At 35.3% G+C, this 20023-nt stretch overlaps 1 protein-coding gene across 2 annotated transcripts; it reads left to right on the plus strand.

Moving 5' to 3' along the window:
- Nucleotides 1-1610: 1610 nt before the first annotated feature.
- On the plus strand, nt 1611-7425 carry LOC111396248 (proline-rich receptor-like protein kinase PERK9). Of its 2 annotated transcripts, XM_023022619.1 has the most exons (9): nt 1611-1899; nt 2149-3701; nt 3803-4213; nt 4294-4380; nt 5147-5217; nt 5302-5378; nt 5489-5636; nt 6681-6842; nt 6942-7425. In XM_023022619.1, the coding sequence occupies exons 2-9, from the start codon at nt 2579-2581 to the stop codon at nt 7116-7118; spliced, it is 2256 nt and encodes a 751-aa protein (XP_022878387.1). In that variant the 5' UTR covers nt 1611-1899; nt 2149-2578; the 3' UTR covers nt 7119-7425. The 2 variants fall into 2 exon arrangements, with proteins under 2 accessions (XP_022878387.1, XP_022878386.1); XM_023022618.1 differs by having other exon boundaries at nt 1611-3701.
- The last annotated feature ends 12598 nt before the right edge of the window (nt 7426-20023 follow it).

Consider the following 20023-nt stretch of genomic DNA (forward strand, 5'->3'; position numbering starts at 1 on the left):
AGACTCAAGTGTATGGGGAGATGATGTAGTGCATGGACGAGGTGAGTTTTGCACTAAATGGGTTGAGACTATTTTACGCTTGATGTTTGAAAAGAAAACTGTATTTTTGTATTGAATTGACCAAACAAGTGACGGTTAGTGGATGGAAAGACGTTTTCTGCAAAGAAAGGTGGAAATAAGTGTAAAAATGACAAAAAAATAAAATGAAAAGTATGGACATTTTCCACAACGAACTCGAAAGGTATGAACATTTTGTGCTAATTACCCATTTTTATAGTAATGTTATTTAGCTCTATTGAAATTATAACTTCAATTTAGGTAGCATTATATGATAGACTAAATAAAATGTGAAATTGAATGATTTATTTAATTTCACTTATCATTGAATGTCACATTAGCGTACGCAGACTGGAGTTACAACCCAGTGAGAGTACATAACATTACTATCATAACTGAATAAATCCTAATTGTCCCCAGATTATTACAAGAATTTTAAAAACACCCACTATTAAATAATAAATGAAATGACAAAAAGGACAGTGTCGAAAAGTAATAGAATAAGAATAATTCTCCATAATGCACCCATAGCACAACTCATAGAATAAAGCCCGCCTTATTTCATGTTCATGACATCCATACATGTCTCTTCTTTAGTCATACATGAACTTGTATTTGCCTCTTGTTTGTTTTCCATTATTTGACCATTAAAATGAAAAATATAATCGTCATCCATTACATCAAGTCACCATATTTGAATTTCTATCTCTTGTCTGAAACTCGTAACGACTATATTTTTCATTCTCATTTTCACATTAATGGAAAATAAACAAGGCTTTGATGGATATTTCTATCAATCTTGTGGAGAGAATGTATTCTTCAATCACATCACATAGCTCACCTTGTGAAAGCTAGTCCAAATGGTGACATACATTATATTATCAACTTCCAATCTTATCCCTATCTTCAAATGTGAGCATGTATTGTTCCAAATGAAAGCGCCATGCATTTTTGACTTTTGCAAGTTCACTTTGACAAATTGTTGTCAATTCTAAAAATGAGGAAAGAGTTTTGCACTGTGCAATGGTCAAAAATTGTCTAAAAATGAGATGAAAATGAGCTCCAAACAGGTGTTTATTGTATTCTAATTCAAAATCAACTAAAAAAACAGATTTAATCAAAAAAGAAGAAAAAAGGCGTCATCACCTTTAATCACAGCACTGTCACTTGTTACCATCACCTCAGGCCTCCCTTCTAGTTCACGCTCCCCACCTCGTCGAACATAGTTGGCTATGCCTCACCCGCTATGCTTTCCTCCCTAAAGATCTTCCATGTGGTGGACAGTGCATCCAAATACTTAAAATTAATTTCAGGTCGATTTTTTAATCTTTTATTTAACCTATACTTTTCATACTTCTCTTTTCAACTTGTTTTAAAGTGAAATTGAGACAAATTAACAAAATATTCTTCAAGGCGAGGAATATGAAGCTTTGATTTAAAAATTGATATTCTACGTTGTGACTAAACTAAAAGTTTAGAGATCGAAATATAAAAATATAGAATCAATAAAGAATTCTCTTACGCCACATTAAAATAGTGCTTTGACTTTTGTAACTCATTAGCTGCAGCGTTGCGTAATCTTGGCACAGTTTGATTTGTTTTATTCCTGGGAACAAAGTCACTTTCTCTCTGATTTTTACATTAATTTTCTTTTTCTTTTTCTTTTTCTGGACGTACCCCATTTTCCGTGTTTTTTTGAGGATTCAAGAGTTGAATGCAGCGTCATTTTCTTCTATTGTGTGCACATAAGAGATTGGATGATACCTCCAACTTTGCTGATGATCTTCAAATGTGCTGATTATAGATAGCGCTGTGTGAAAAAGAGACGGACAAAAAGGGCAGGTGGGGGTTATCACATCTGTAGTCTATTCTTTGGGATTTTGATGATATGATGGCCTTTGCTTTAGGATCATCCATCAACACTTTGGAAAACGTATAAAGAAAACCCTCAAATTTTGACATCTGTAACTGATGTCGGGATTTTTGTGATTTTGGCTAAATCGTTAGTTTATAGTGTTTACCATTTAATTGGGCGATTTGATCGTCAGTTTTCATGTAAACATTGTTTGACTATCAGTGTTTTGCTTACAGTTGTGTTCAATCAGTGGAATTGGAGCTGGGGTTTTCGATTATCCGTTTACTGGGGTGTAGCCGTGTAGAGAATTGGGATTTGCATAATTGCATTATACTGGAAATTATTGGATTCTGTATAAGATTTGGTTTTTCGCTGGTAACTGGTGAATTCTGACTCCAATTCGTTTGAAGATTATATCTTTTGCAGATTTCTGATATATCACGTTCTTATTACTTGATCTTGGGAGGTTATTCATGGATAAATTTTGATGAACTGTATGGGGTGAATTTTTTGTTACTTTGGAATGCAATTACTAACATTCTAAAGACAGATTTTGCAGAGTACATTGTGGATTTGGGGTAGAGTTCATGAAGTATTATTGAAATACATAGATTGTTAATGCTATGGTTGTAATGGCAAAATTTGATTAATTTGGATGCTGATGAAATGGCATCCATATCTCCATCCCCAAATTCTCCACCTTCTGCTGTTCCACCGGCTTCCACCAATTCTCCTCCACCTCTGCCTTCCCCTCCCCGTTCTACCCCACCAAAGCCATCAAATGCCCCACCACCTCAGCTCAATTCTCCTCCACCCACCATTACTCCGCCACCTCAATCCTCCCCCCCAACCAATGTTGCACCACCTCCTCCAGCCTTGACCCCGCCTCCTGTGGCATCTCCACCTCCTACTACATCTCCTCCTCCTCAGCCTACACTCTCACCACCGCCAGCCAATACACTGCCTACATCTTCAAGTCCTCCATCTCCATCTCCACCTCTGCCTAACCTACCAGCTAGCACACCACCCCCACCTGTGTCTAATCCACCAGCTAGCTCACCACCCCCAACTCCTAATCCACCATCTAGCTCACCACCTCCACCATCAAATCCCCCTGCAAGTTCACCACCATCTTCATCAACAAATCCACCTTTAAATTCACCTCCACCGCTGTCATCTATACCCTCTGCAAGTCCACCTGAGCCACCAAAGAATGACCCACCTCCAGGTCCTCCACCACGAACACAATCACCACAAAATTCACCTCCACCTCCATCTAGCCTTCCCCCTGTAAAATCACCACCCCCACCACCATCCAAGCCGCCTGAAAATTCCCCTCCACAGCCAGCAGCCATACCACCCCGGAAGTCCCCTCCTCCTCCAGCACCTATCTCTCCTGAAAGTTCACCCCCACAATCGGCACTAGTGCCACCCCCTAAATCTCCACTGCCATTTCTAACCCCACCATCTCGTTCTTCACCAGCATCTACCCCATCTTCAAATTCTCCCCAAAGGTCACAACCACCACCTATAGTACTAACGTCACCACCACCACCTCCCTCTGTTGTGTCCTCACCAACAAACAACAACAATTCCAGCACTAATGCACCAGAAAGCTCCCAATCTAGAGATGCTGGAGGCACTATAGCAATTGTTTCAGGACTTGTCTTTCTACTGCTTGCCATCTTTGCATCAGTAGGGTGGTGCATATGGAAGAGAAAGAAAAAGGCTTCTGGACTTGGTGGCGGTTACATCATGCCAACCTCTCTTGGTTCTTCTCCGAAATCAGGTAAATTTTGCAGCACTACTGTTTGATATTCTTGTCATGCCTTGGGCTTTGCTTTTTACATGTTTGCAAATTATTTAAGAATTTGAGTAATTTGTGTCCAGATTCCACCTTATTGAAGGTGCAAATATCAGCATCCATCAATGGAAATGGCTCTGGCAGCGGTTTTGAAAATTCACCACGTGATCCTGGTGCCTTTGGCCATTCTAGGTCATGGTTTACTTATGAAGAACTAGCTGAAGCTACTCATGGATTTTCAGGGCAGAATCTCTTGGGTGAAGGTGGATTTGGTTTTGTGTACAAAGGATGTATGGCAGATGGTAGAGCGGTAGCAGTTAAGCAGTTAAAGATTGATGGTGGACAAGGAGAGCGAGAATTCAGATCTGAAGTCGAGATAATTAGTCGCATACACCATCGCCATTTGGTTTCACTTTTTGGTTATTGCATTTCTGAGAACAGAAGGATGCTTGTATATGATTATGTTCCAAATAATACCCTCTACTTCCATCTTCACGGTAAATTTTAGTGTTTACATGAATCATGTGTATGCAGTACAAAGTTAAATAATACTGGTGGTTATCCTTGCATCTCATAGGTGAAGGTGGACCTGTTATGAATTGGGCTACACGTGTACGGATTGCTGTTGGTGCTGCTCGTGGAATAGCTTACCTTCATGAAGACTGTAAGCTTCTTATATCCTTCTTTTCTAGTTCTACTTCAAATTTTTAGTTCTCTACATAACTCTTATCTTCCAAAAAGAAAAAAGTCTCTCTGTATTCTCTTCTCCTTATGGTGTTCTTGTTGAATTTGGTTCTGGTTGTCCTCATCATGATACTATATATCTAGTTCATATCCATGTTAATGGTCATGAAAATGCAATGTTGATGACCCTTGTGAAAGAAAAGATTTTAATTTCTTAACTCGAAGTACATTATGAAAGAGTAGTGATGGATTATGACATTTATGTCACCTTTATGCTCATCTTATATCCCAGTTGAAAACCAAAGAAGAAAGGAGAAATATGGATGGAAAAATCAATTATCATACAAGGAAAAATCAATTATCATACAAGTTTTAGCTGATCTTTATTGTATCTGGCTGGATTATGTCTAGTAAAAATATAAAGTAGATCTATTAGCGGGATCAATAGTATAAAGCAGTGTAAATAAAAACCCTAGGGGTTTAATTGGCCAAGTCTCTTGCTTTCTTCTAGTTTACTAAAGAACTCGTGGACAGTGTTAGAGAAAGTTGTCAATGTCACTGAGGAAGAGAGTTGACTGACATTTACTGAGTGATACTGAAAGAAAAGAAAAGATGGATCAAGTCCGATTCAGTGGTTTATTCTGGCATTTTTACTTTTGAATAAGTGATGATATTTAGATATTTTTATGTCATTGAAGAGAAAATATCAATTTGCTAATCTTTTTATGATCTTCATTGTATAATAGGCCATCCCCGTATTATTCACAGAGATATCAAGTCATCAAACATCCTTTTAGATAACAACTTTGAAGCTCAGGTATAACCAACTCTAAGATATTTTTTCGCCTTTCGTCATTAACTTTCTCGACGTGCTTCTAAAATAATATTAACTACTTCACAGGTTTCTGATTTTGGACTTGCTAAATTAGCTATGGATACAAATACTCATGTTACCACACGGGTTATGGGAACCTTTGGGTAAGAGGCATTCTAGAACTGGTCTGGTATCCAATGAAAGACTTGGAAGAACAAGAGATTACATGTTTTACATCATATTCATTCTAATCCTTCTTCCTGGTCAAAATCAGATACATGGCTCCCGAGTATGCAACAAGTGGCAAGTTGACAGAAAAGTCTGATGTGTTTTCCTATGGAGTTGTGCTTTTAGAGCTAATTACAGGTCGCAAGCCTGTGGATACTTCTCAACCCCTGGGGGAGGAGAGTCTAGTAGAGTGGGTAAGTTATTATAATTTCATGACATAATAACTACTTCTATACTTTGGCATGCATGGAAAATTATTCATTTCTTCTATATCTGGTTTGGCATTCTTTTATGGGTCTAGTGACAAAAAGAATGGGTTGATCATCCTACAATTTTCACTAAGATTTGTTTGTCAAGTACCCAAAGCAATTCTGATTCTTTAAATGAGAGCTCCAGCCTAGAAATGCGTCCCAAGAAAAGATCTTTAGGGTATGTGAAAATCAGAGGAAAATTCTCACCTGTATAATTTATGCAAAAAAGAAAATTTTCCAAATTTATTAACTCCTTTGTAGAGTTCTGTTTGGATACTCTTGGATAGTAGTTAGATCACTAATAACTAGCTTAAGTGGAAGACCTATTATCTTAAGGAATCCAAAAGCTAACTCCCCGTGCCATTATTGCAACCACTAACTTGGTGGAAAAAGAGTTGGTTAATATGAATTTCGATACTAATTTATACCCAAGGCATGATGAATTAGCAATGCCTCATGGGAGATTTATTTATCATTTTCCTACATAGGTTTTGCTCTACCAGGTTTTTCCCGGAATTCCAGAGATGCTACAATATTTATTTCTACAAAACATACACAACAAAGTTTTGAAAGTACATTCTTTTGGCTGTCCCTCCTCCCTCCCTCCCTCCCTCCCTCTCTCATGATAAAGATTGAGATGGTTGAAAATTGATATTTCCGCTCCAAATATCCAATATTTATATCTCACAAAATCGACTACAAGCTGTAAAATTTTGGAGCTCAAATATACACTCTGTAGATACACTCACTCTGCTTGAATAACTTGCAATCAAGTTCCACTTCATTGGAGCTCTGAATCATGCTTTGGTAAAAAGACTTAAAGACTCTTGTTAAACTGTATTCATATTTATATTCTAATTACATACTAGGCTCGAGTCACCTGAAATATCAACCACACATCTTCATACTGCACAATTAGTAGAAGAAGTACACAATATCAAGAAAACTTGCAGATTCTAATTTTCGTTACACGATGTGTTTCTCCAGGCTCGACCTTTGCTTAGTCATGCACTTCAGACGGAGGAATTTGAGGGGTTGGCAGATTCAAGGCTTGAAGGAAATTTTATTGGTACTGAAATGTTTCGAATGATTGAGGCTGCTGCAGTCTGTGTGCGCCATTCAGCTGCAAAGAGACCAAAAATGGGACAGGTAAGAACTCTTGTAGTTGGAGTTAAAAATAAAATTCATGGTTAATTCTTTGGCTCTATGTTGAGAGGGTTCTTATTCAAATGATGTTATGCTTTTCAGGTTGTGAGGGTGCTTGATAGTATGGCTACCCCGGACTTGACAAATGGAATGAAAGTGGGGGAAAGTGCAATATTTAACTCTGCACAACAATCTGCAGAAATTAGATTGTTTCGGAGGATGGCATTTGGTAGTCAAAATTACAGTACAGATTTTTTCAGTCAATATAGCTGTAGTTGAGAAGGCCATCAACTGAATGTCTTGATGTAAATGCGATGCCAACTGGACTGAGAGGTACTCAATTTGTCTGTCTTTGCATCTGACGTAGACTTTAGACATTCCTACTCTGGTCAGAGTTTTGTAGATAAAATTTATTGTAGCATTGAAGCATTTTCTGTTTGTTGCAGCAATTTTTCCCTGTAAGTAACATCAATTTTTTGTTCAGTAATTACCTCTATAAGTTTGTAGCATTGATTCCTTTTATTGTCTGATGGAATAGCCTTGTATTTTGCAGCCTTCTGTTAATGTATACCATTGAGTTTTATAATTGTTTTGATGCATTCATAAGACAAGTTTATCATGGAAGGGAAAAAATTATACCATAGGATCCATTCATATATCCTTCTAGATAAAAATCAGAGACACGAGACTGTATACCTTGAATCTTCCATGTCGTTTGTAAGAACGAAAATGACAAAGTGGTCGAGAGAAGACCCTGCAACCATATTCAAGTTCTGCAAAGAGCACGATCCTTGCGGTTTGTTGGGCCTGGAACTCTAAACTGCAGTTAGTCACAGGATGAAGACATTATCTTGAATAATTTGAAATAAAGCATCTGCAGGTGGTATTTTACATCTTCTGCCAAATCACATCTCAGGCCACAACTCTCGACGGTCTGAAAACTCTGTAGTTAGAGGATGGATAGAGAAGAATTTTGATTTGAACCCCATAACAACGTTGACTACGAAACTCACAACGAGATTGACGAATCTAAGAAAGCCAAATTAATCCAAAGTGTAGGATTAATCCAAAAGAAAGTCGAACCAAAAAATCAACTAGAACGATGCTTGAAAGACCCCTTGATCACGCAATCCAAGAATTAAATCCGGTTGTTTGAATGTCATAAGTTAACACTTGATAAGTTCGAAATTGTTCAATGAAAAACGATGAAGAGAAGATAATACGCTTTACTTTAATTCAATATCAATAATGTCAAAGGTTTTTGAACAATTGAATGGAAACTCCTATTTATACTAAACCTAAAAACTAGGTAAAAATCGTGCAAAAGTCGAGCATAATCTCCAAAATATGGAAAAGAATCAAAATCTAACAAAATATGGAAATTTGCCAAAATTGAAAAATTCTCCAAATTTTTGGCTTGTGCGGCCGCATGGTGTAAATCCATGTGGTCTCATAGTTCAACTGAAATTGCATTTTTTGTTTTCGGTATGCGTGTGTGCGGCCGCATGTGGTTTTGCCTTGTGCGGCTGCATGGTGTTGTCTTCAGCCTCTGCTTTCATCGCTTGATAACAAATTGATCCAAATTGATTCGGCCTTCGACCCGAACATGAAAGTTGCTCCATTTTGAATCCCGAACATGGTTCCATCAATGGTTTCTTGAACGAGCAATCCCATCGCTTATTTTACTTGCTTTGCCCTTGATCGCGTCATTGGTCCGCCATCGACTATCAACGGGTCTCGTCTCTCTCGTCTCGCACTTGCCTTCGTCGGGCTCGACTCTTGGATCATATCAAATTTCCCGTTGATCTGTGATATACTTAGGGATCAAAAAGTGTCAAAAATAATTTACCTGGTCTAAGATTGAAGATACAACACTTGAAAGGCATCGCAGTTGAGGCGAAAAATAATATCAACAGATCTCTGCTTGTTGAGGAACTATGATGGGAACTATGATGCTCCCACCACAGGGATTGCACTCTCTATCTTGTGATCTCTTTAGTGATCTTTTAACTATGTAGATTCAATTATCATTGATTTAAAAGATTTTGCTGAAGTCTTGTTAAAGCATAAGTTTTCTTTCCTTGGCATGATTCTTTTATTTCATAATTGTTCTCGTTTAAGAAGATAGGTAAACAAACGAAATTGTTTTGCAACTTTTCTTGGATAAAGGGCAAGCTCTGTTGTAAATCGTAAAGATAAAAAATTTGTTGATCTGTCTAATAGTTAGAATATAACTTGGAAATCTTATGTTATAGATTTTGTGCTTCGATATGACTGTTTTGGTAATTGCAGTGTTTTAAAAGGTGTAATGCGTTGCAATGCATAGAGACCAAGCTATGTGTTAGGCAAGTTTAGACGAGGCATATGAGTAAAAAATAGTAGAAAGGTGTTTTTCTTATTTTTAGTATTATTTTAATTTTTAATCAATCAAAAAATCGTTTAATAATTAAAAATAATACTTGCCAAACATTTAAAACAAATTTATAGGAAATTTATACATTTTTTTCAAAGTTTTCAACAAAAAGATAAGTTCCAAATATAAAGAGTAAATAGTAAATAAATAAGAATTTTTGGAAGATTCTCTTTGGTCAAGGCGTCAAATGGCTATTTTGCTTTTAGAACCAACGAAATGAAGAAATCAACATTTAAGTTTTAATTTAGAAGGATTGTAATAAATAAATAAATAAATAAATAAAATTAATTATTTTTTGAAAAAAAAACATAATTATGCTCACCTAAGTGCGCATTAGCGGTCAACGATTGCTGTTGATCGCTAAATAAGGCGCAAAGTCACTTGTGTTGGCGTTTTTGCCATGCATCGCGCATTGGCGACATCTAGCATGCCTTTTAGAACGGTGGGTGATTGTGAAGGAGAACAAGAACAATGCTTTCTAAAGAACAAACAACTACTGGAATGGTATTCATATTTAAGTAATTTGCCAGAGAAATCTTTTCTTGGTTAAACCAGAATTAGTGTTTTCAATGTTAGAATAATTCCATATGTAGGCTTCACATTCAATTGCAAATTTTACAAGTTAGATGTATGTCTCATAATGATATTTGTGTTTGGACCAAATTTATTAAGTAATCAATTGAGTTTTTTACACCTTAAGGGTTATAATTAATATGATGTGGTATTTTTATGTATGTGGGCTGAAAATAAACCCTAATTAAAATTCTAGTCGTAATGGGATGACTCAATCATTTCTTATATAAAGGCTAGGTCCCTTCTCCTCTCCATTATTATTTTATTTTAACTTATTCCGTTGATAGCTAATATTTTGTGAGGAGTAAGGAGGAGGAGATTTTGGCCGCTATTATAACTATTATTCATATCAACGATGACTTCCGCATGTATAAATTCGATTTATCAATTTATTATTCTGTGATCCTTGTTCTTAGCATAATTACAAATAAATTTCAACAATTGGTATCAGAGCTAAACATGCTAAGATAAGAGTCCTTTATAGCTTTTGTATTTTCGGGTTCGTTGAGAATGCAAATTCCAAGAAGTCACGGTTTAGCATGTGGTTTAACATTGGGATGACTTCAATGTTTTCTTGATTATTTGCTTAGCCCTTAATTTTGTATATTCCGTATGGGTATTCTTCTACTTGGCATCAATTTACATGGAATTTTGCCGTAGCCGCCAATCAAGATTCTAGAATTAATTTAAGCTTCTATCATCCACCTTCCTCCTTCTCAAAAAAAAAAAAAAAAAAAAGGTGCAAGAATTTTACAGACGAACTGTCACTTTAATTTTGCAAATCTTCGTTTTTATCCTTCTACATTAAGGGAATAATTAGCCCAGGACAGTAGATTAGATTTAGATAGGACCATTAAGGTCTATGCCACTTTTTAAAAGCTAAAATTGCAGAGAAAATACAATTTGTGGAATATGAGGTTCTTCGTAGTTATAGTTCAAAAGTGATATTCACAGTGCTCGATCATTTGAGGTGCAAGAAACAAGAACATCATCTGAAAAACTAGGTGCAGTGCCGACAGAGAGAGAAAAATTAAAATAAAATACGGTTATCTGTAAATCGAGTTGAAGGTGGAGACGAGGGCTCCTATTGTAATTAGTCAAGACTCAAGCCCCGGGTGCAATTATCTTTAAGGGTTTAAATTTGCAATTTTAAAAGGATGGCCTTTTTAGCAATTTGGTTATTGGGAGGCTCTATTTGTAATTTGAACTAGAGGTCATATTGCAAATTCAAGATGGTTTTGAATTTGAATTGAGAAGGGGTTTCAAAATTGGATTTTTGAAAGGTTTTGACCCTAAAATTTCAATTTTGACCCAATAAAAAAAATTATTTAAAATTGACTCAATTAAAATCATATTAAATAATAATAATAAAATTAATTGACGACTTTTGAATTATTTTATGCATTTAAATGTTGCCATTATTTGCGCGCTTAAATTTCAATTTGTATATATTGAAATTTGTTGCCCATTTTGTCTCCAAATCACATATAAATTTGCTATTTATCGATTAATGATTATGAATTATTACATAATTATTATTTTGTGATTGAATTTTTCATGGGCATTGAGACGAATCTTATTTTCCCATTGAGAGAGAAATATTTTGAAATAAAAATAGCTATCAAAGTGGCACACTCATTATTATATATATATACACGCAACAATTTTGATTTATTGCATATAATATCTTGTCTAAAGGTGTTATTATATGTGATATTTTGGAAAATGGCATAAAATAGTTAACGAGTTTACCTTAGTTTAGAAATGTTCTTCTGCCCAAAGGTGTTGGTACTTTGAAAACCAATGTGATTTTGTTAACTAATTATATGATATGTTTTAAAAGTACCTTATAGCATGTTATATTGTTGGCCCAAATGTGACTTTATAATGATGCATCTAGGCTCTAACCGTAGTAAAATTCATATGGTTTTGATTTAAATTATGGATTATCTAATTAATAGCCCACATTAATTAGTTGGATATTACATCATCCATTTGATTGCATGCATTATGTTTGGATGATATTAAGAGTGATATTTTATGTTTCCACAGTTTATAGTGTCTCATCTCTTTCGAATCAATTGTCTGTTATTGAAACCTTGACCGGGAATAACTATGTGAGATAAAAATGAGACGTAGAAATAGTACTTGGTCTTTTGGGCTTGAATTTTTCAATGGAGAAAAAGCTTAAGAAACCCACATATAAGAGTACCGTTGAATATGTAGTTGAGCATAAAAAGTGGGAAAGGGCTAACAAACTCTGTTTGAAAATCATTAAGCGATCGATATCTGATTCTATTTTTGGTGCCATCTCCGATAATGAAAATGCCAAAAATTTTATGAATGCCATAGGAGAAAAATTTATAGAGTTTGATAAAGTCGAAATTGGGGATCTGATGGATAAATTGATGAGCATGAAATATGATGGTACAAGTGGTATTAGGGAGCACGTCATGAAAATGATAAATATATCATCTAAGCTAAAGGCTCTTAACATTCCCATTGTAGAACATTTCCTGGTCTATCATGTTTTGAATAGCCTTCCTTGTAAGTTTAATCAGCTTAAGGTTGCTTACAATACTCAGTGGGATAAATGGAATTTGAATGACCTTATAGCAGTGTGTACCTAAGAAGAGTATAGGATGCGTTGTGAAACTGTTGAAATTGTGCAATTAGCTTTTCAGCGATCAGAGGATAAGGGGCCTTCTCATAACCATAAACCTAAGTTTCATAAGGGTAATAAGTCCCACCGAAGTTAACAGAATAAAAATTTTTGTCATCCCAAAGAAGTCATAAAGAAAAATGATCAATGTAAGTTCTGTAAAAAGTAGAGTCACTAGCAGAATGACTATTTTAAGTTCAAGACTTGGTTGGAAAGAAGAAGAGTTCTCCAGTTATTCCCTTGGCCTTAGTTTGTTTTGAGTCTTCTTTAGTAGATGTGCCTTTGAATTCTTGGTGGCTAGATTTGGGAGGTAGTATTTATGTCGCGAATTCCTTGCAGGGCTTCACAAGCAAACGAAGGCCAAGTGAGAATGAAGTAAGCTTGAGCGTTGCAAATGGAGTTCAAGTGAAGGTTGAATTCATAGGAGTAGTGAAGTTGACTTTAGAGTCTGGTTTTTATCTTGTTTTGGAAAATACAGTTTATGTATCGCAAATGAGACAGAATTTAATTTCTATATCGAAACTTGATGGTTGAGATTTTACATTTAATTTTGATAATGGAACGGTTAAGTTATTTAATGATTTCGTTTAATTGGAAATGACATTTTATGTGATGGTTTATATAAATTGTCTTTAGCTCCTTTTGGTGATGTCTCGTGTGTTACCAATGTATCAAAGAAAATGACTTTAATTCGTAATCATCCTCTATGTTGTGGCATAAGCGTTTGGGTCATATTTTTAAGGATAGAATGTAAAGATTAGTAAAAGTTGAGATACTTTCCTCCTGAGACTTCTCTGATTTTGATACCTGTGTGGATTGTATAAGAGAAAAGTTAACCAAGTCTACGAGGAAGGTTTCGACTAGGAGTAATGGAATTTTTGGACTTAATACACACTGATATTAGTGGACCTTTACCTTCCACTATATGTGGGAATAAATATTTCATAACTTTCATTGATGATTTCTCACGATATAGATATGTTTACTTGATTAACGATAAATCACATGCACTTGAGAAATTCAAAGTTTTCTAACTGGAAGTAGAGAAACAATGTGAAAAAGGTTTCAAAGTTGTAAGGTCTGATCGCGGTAGTGAGTACTATGGAAAATATGACGAATCTTATCAAAATATGGGTGATTTTGCGCAGTTTTTACAAGAGTGAGGAATAGTACCCTAATACACCATGTCAGGGACACTTGAGCAGAATGGTGTTTTTGAAAGACATAATCGAACCCTAAAATATATGGTTAAAAGTATGATGAGTAGAAAAAATTGGCCTGAATATTTGAAAATGCTATGTATATTTTGAACAGAGTTCCAAGTAAAGTTGTTGCAAAGACACATTTTGAATTATGGACAGGACGTAAGCCAAGTTTGGTTCACTTTAAAGTTTGGGGATGTCCAGTTGAGGTTAGAATTTATAATCCATTTAAAAAGAAATTAGACCATAAATCAACTTCTGGCTACTTTATCGGGTATCCGGATAGATCACAAGGATACAAATTTTACTGTCCAAATTGTGGCACTAGAATTGTAAAGTCCATTACTGCTAAGTTTCTGAAGAATGATTTTGGAGATAGTGAGAGTTCCGTGTTAAGAGAAATTCTTGTTGAACATAATCAAATTGTTGTTCCAATTCCTATTATATAGGAAAGAGTGGGTTCTCAACCAATTGAAGTTGTTAATGAAGAACCGAGGTACCAGGAGGAACCTCCAATTCCTCAAACAACAATTGAATCGATTTCTGAGCCACAAGTTAGGAGATCACAAAGGGAAAGAAGATCTACATTATCCAATGATTATATTACATATTTATTGGAAAGTGATTTTAATATTGGACATATTGTTGATCCTGTAACTTATAACCAAGCATTGACAAGTCTTGAGGCTGATAAATGGATAGCTGCTATGAAAGATGAAATGAATTTCATGGAAAGAAATAAAGTTTGGGATCTTGTTGAACTTCCTCCAGATGCTAAGGCTGTAGATAATAAGTGAATTTTTAAAAGTAAATTAGATTCAAAAGGAAATGTTAAACGAAAGAAAGCAAGATTGGTTGCAAAAAGTTTCACTTAATGAGAGGACATTGATTATGTTGAAACTTTCTCCCCTGTTTCGTAGAGAGATTCCTTTCGAATCATTATGGCACTTGTGGCACACTACGATTTGGAGTTTCATCAAATGGATGTTAAGACATCATTTTTGAATGGAGATTTTTCTGAAATGGTTTATATGAAACAACCTGAAGGCTTTATTGTGAAAGAAAAAAAGAACTTGGTATGTAAGTTAAACAAATCCTTATATGGTCTCAAGCAAGCATCTCGACAGTGGTATTTGAAGTTTGATGAGGTTGTGACCTATCTTGGTTTTGTTGAAAATATTATTGATAAATGCATTTACCTCAAAATCAGTGGGAGAAATTTTTTTTTTTTTTTGTATTGTATGTTGATGACATTCTGCTTGCTAGCAGTAACTTAGGATTGTTTCATGAGATAAAGAAAATATTTTCTGCTAATTTTGATATGAAAGATCTTGGAGAAGGTTCCTATGTACTTGACATTGAAATACATCGTGATAGAAATCGTGGCATATTGGGACTCTCTCAGAAAGATTATATATGACGAGTTCTAGAAAGATTTAATATGCAGAACTGTGCACCTGGCGATGTACCTATCATAAAAGGGGATAAGCTTAACAAAACTCAATGTCCAAGGAATGAGCTAGAAAGGGAGTCTATAAAGATGATTCTATATGCTAGTACTGTGGGGAGCTTAATGTACGCTCAAGTTTGCACTAGGCCGGATATAGCCTATGCAGTTAGTGTCCTTAACAGATTTCAGTCTAATTCAAGACAAGAGCATTGGAAAGTACCTAAAAAAGTTATGAGATATTTGAAGAAAATTGAAGGTTATATGCTTACATTTTAGCGTACAAATCATCTTGAAGTGGTAGGATATTCAGATTCTGATTTTGCTAGATATCAAGATGATTTGAAATCAACCTCAGGTTATATTTTTATATTAGCTGGTGGTGTTATTCTTGGAAAAGTGCTAAACAGATTCTAGTGACATCTTCTACTATGCAAGCTGAATTTGTGGCATGTTATGGGGCTACAGTCCAAGTCGTTTGGTTAAGAAATTTCATCTCTAACTTAAAAGTTGTTGATTTCATCTCAAGACCAATCCCATCTACTGTGATAACAGTGCAACAGTATTCTTTTCAAAGAAATAAAAATTTTGGTAGGTCAAAGTATATTGACATCAAATAGTTGGTATTTAGAGACAGCGTTAAGGAAGGACAGACAAAAATAGAGCATATCAATACAGAGAAAATGATCGCAGACCCTTTGACTAAGGGACTCGCTCCAAAAGTTTTTAAGACACATGTTACTAATATGTGTATTGTGGAAACATTTGATATTTTTAGTTAGTGGGAGTTATTTATGTAAAGAACTACGTTTTGTGTTTGATTCCTTTGAGGGGTACGTAGAAAAATCAAATGTTTTCGGGTACAACCCCTTCTGATAATAAAATATTTTTCCCCTATCCATAAACTATTTTGAGCATGCATTTGACTTGTGTCTTTTCATAATATTACTATGATATCGAAATATGACATATAATGACATAAGATGAGTCTCTTTTAGAGACATGTAACTTCATTTTGATCCGAAACATTATGAGGACCGATATGAATTAGCATAGTTTTTTTTATCACATTTGGTACTAAGTTCATACCACATACTACCACATTGATTGGAGGATGGGGGATCCATGTCGATAAGGATGTTGGCATTTGTAGCTGTGGAATGGTCTTATATCGCTTAATTGGTGTAATGATTTTCATGTTTGGTTTTAATATTCTTGTTGGACCGGATCATGTTACGTAAGGTGTCATCATTGGAGATATACTTTTGTGGCCACCTACATAGTCTAACTCGGGTGTTAAAACTTTGTTATAGCAATCAAATGTTTGCCAAAGTGGGAGAATGTTGGAATAATTCTATATGTGGGCTTCACATTCGATTGCAAATTTTACGGATTAGATGTATCACTCATAATGATATTTGTGTTTGGGCCAAATTTATTAAGTGATCAATTGAGTCATTTACACTTTACGGGTTGTAATTAATATGATGTGATAATTTTATGTAATTTATTTGAAAGACAAGCTTCTTAAGACAACTGAAAGGGCTTCACATTCAAGTAGTCAAATGAAATATATATTCCAGGTATTCATGAAATTAAAATACAAGTTATCAGTCTGTTTTCCTTAGAAAACAATATTCCATAAGCTGTTATACTAAAACTCTTCATTCAGGCACTGCAATAATGAGGATTCATCGACTCGTTTAGCTTATTTTCATCTTAACTTAATTTTAGTTTTTCAGAATGCCATTTTATTGCTTCACACTTCATTAAACACATCCAAGAGGACAAGGAATGATTTCCATTATTCTATATCCACCTCACCCCGGTTTTCCCTGTCCACCACCCTCTCTCTCTCCAGAATTTATGGAAGATCTTGACATGCTTGCTGCAGATTGCATTGTTGTAAAGAATTTCGGTTGATTTTAAACTAAATTTGCAATAAAATCGACAACACACAATGAGAACAGAAAATTAACACAAGAACACCAAATTGTTGACCCAGTTTAGCCATAAATAGGCCTAATCTGGGGGGCTCAGGGACAGCCCGTTCCATTATGGCACAATTAACCTTCCAAGAGAGCAAGAGTACAACAAGAACCACTCAGATTTTACAGTTTCAGTCACCGATCTAAAAGATCTCGTGAAACACACAAACCACAAAGTCAACCAATCGTTTAGGAATTTTACAATATAAGATCAGCCACTCTCTCAGGCCTGATCATTAACCTAAAATATAAACTCCATAACCAAATCGCAAAAACCATACAATAAGAGAAAATTTACAGACTCAAAGAAACTCAAGAGAAAGCAGAGAGAGAGACGCCAAAGAGAGAGAGGGAAAAATCTAGAATATCCACCAAAAGTCACGAGACTTTTGGGTGTAATAGGACAGTTCACATCGCAGGGTTAATCTCAGCCTTTGATTTAATCCAATGGTCCAAAACGAGTCTCAACTAGCACAATTCAAGTGAGTATCAAGTATCCAATAGTCGAGTGCCAATTAGGTAGAATTTTCCAAGTAAGCCGAAAACCCAATTGACAAAAGTAGCACTCGTTTTAGAGTGTTTGGAGAAACACCACTTTTCACATTCTTCACCTTGATTCTCAATAACACTCGCTCTCTAGTTGTTGAAAGTGCCATGGAACAGCTATCCATCATCATCGCCCTAGTACCTGCAAAAGAAAATTAATCTGTGTCAATATGAAGTAAGGATAAACATTTTTTAAACTTACTTATAGGTAAAACTTTGGTTCCCATATCGGAAGGATTTTTATCAGTATGAACTTTAATCATTTTAACTTCACCTTGAGATATTTTTTCTCCTATAAAGTGATACTTCACCTCGATGTGTTTCGATCTTTCATGATAGACATGATTTTTACTATATAGCAAAGCACTTTGACTATCGGTGTATAAAATAGGAGTATCATTCATAAAGTTCAGTTCCTTTAAAATCCCCATTAACCAAGTACATTCTTTCACAGCTTCAGTTATGGCTACATACTCAGCTTCAGTGCTGGACAATGTAACCAATGGTTGCAATTGAGGTTTCCAAGTTATGCAATTTTCCCCAAGGGTAAAGAAATAAGCTGTAGTAGATTTTCCACTATCTTTGTCACCGACAAAATCAGCATCAACATACCCTTTTAAAGTTAAATTTTTAGATCTTTTCTCATACACTAATCCCAGATTTAATGTACCAACAATATACCTAAGTAACCATTTCATCCCAGCCCAATGAGGCTCGCCAGGATTGGACATAAATCTGCTTAGGAAACTGATTGCATAAGCAAGGTCAGGTCTAGTTGTTATCATGGAAAACATTACAGAACCTATGGCATTTGCATAAGGTATATTTTCCATTTCTTTCATCTCTTCTTCAGATTTAGGGAAGTGAGTCTTAGATAGGTTCATGTGGGCAGCTAGGGGTACATTAACTGTTTTACTATCTTTCATACCAAATTCGGTCACAACTTTATTTAAGTATGCTTCTTGTGTGATGGTTAACTTGTTTTCAGATCTGATTCTTTTTATAACCATCCCTAGAATTTTTCTAGCATATCCTAGGTCCTTTATATCAAATTCAGATTTCAAAAGATTCTTTAATCTAGAAATTTGAGACTTATCAAGATTGGCCAGAAGCATATCATCTAAGTAAAGTAGTAAGTAAATTTCCCCCCACTTCTCATATTGTTATAATATAAGCAAGCATCAAATTCACTTCTTTTGAACCCAATCTTTAACACGTATGCATCAAACCTTTTATACCATTGTCTAGGGCTCTATTTCAGCTCATACAATAATTTTTCCAGTTTACAAACATATACAGATTTGTTTTTAACTTCAAAACCTTGAGGCTGACTCATGAAGATATCCTCTTCCAATTCCCCATATAAGAATGCAGTTTTCACGTCAAGTTGCTCAAGTTCCCAATTATATTGAGCAACCATGCCCAATATCAACCTTATGGTTTTATATTTGATTACAGGTGAGAATATCTCATTGTAATCAACTCCTTCTATCTGAGTATACCCCTTTGCCACGAGTCTAGCCTTAAACCTAACAAGATCATATGGGCCATTACCCTCTTTAAGCTTGTAAACCCATTTACACTGTACTACCCTATGATCCTTAGGTTTTTTTAACAAGCTTCCAAGTTTTATTTTCATTCAGAGATTGCATTTCTTCTTTCATGGCCTGTAACCAATTTTCAGAATTTTTCCCATGAATAGCTTCTTCATAAGAGGTAGGTTCAGCTTGTTCTATTTCTTCTCTGGAGTCTAAGGCAAAGGCTGTTATATTTAATAGTTCATATCTAGAATTGGATCTAGATTGTCTTCTTACCCTATCCCTAGTTAATTGATAGTCTTGAACCTTAGTTTGTTCAGCAATATGATCAAGTTCTTCAGATTCAGCCCCATTCTAGGGTTCATTAGGCTCTATAGGTTCAGTAACTTGTTCAACCTGATAATGTACAACTTCATTTTCATCATCTCCAGGTTGAAATGGGTTAAATTTAGTTAACTTCACCTCACTCTGAACAGTTTGGTTGTTTACAGATTCATTTTTTCCTTTAGAACTTTGTCTTACTCATGACATTTCTAATTCATTAAAGATTACATCTCTACTATTAATAATCTTAATGCCTGGAACACCCAAAACCCACAAGATGTAGCCTTTAACACCTTCTGGCTATCCTAGCATCACACATTTGATGGCTCTAGGTTCCAACTTTCCTTCGGATTGATGTGCATATGCTGCATATCCAAAAACCCTTATAAGAATTAAGTTTGGGATTTTTCCTGTCCACAATTCTTGTGGGGTCTTAAACCCTATACTACTAGAAGGGGACATATTAATCAAGTAAGCTGCTGTACAAGCAG

The sequence above is a fragment of the Olea europaea genome, chromosome 6 (assembly GCF_002742605.1).
Source record: "Olea europaea var. sylvestris chromosome 6, O_europaea_v1, whole genome shotgun sequence".
In the NCBI taxonomy this organism is placed as follows: domain Eukaryota; kingdom Viridiplantae; phylum Streptophyta; class Magnoliopsida; order Lamiales; family Oleaceae; genus Olea; species Olea europaea.

Bases quoted from the DNA above. Each gene is read 5' to 3' on its own strand.
- LOC111396248 (XM_023022618.1), top strand. From the start codon at position 2,579: ATGGCATCCATATCTCCATCCCCAAATTCTCCACCTTCTGCTGTTCCA. The intron at 5,379-5,488 runs GTAAGAGGCATT...GGTCAAAATCAG, and splicing joins CGGGTTATGGGAACCTTTGG to ATACATGGCTCCCGAGTATG. The intron at 6,843-6,941 runs GTAAGAACTCTT...TATGCTTTTCAG, and splicing joins AGAGACCAAAAATGGGACAG to GTTGTGAGGGTGCTTGATAG.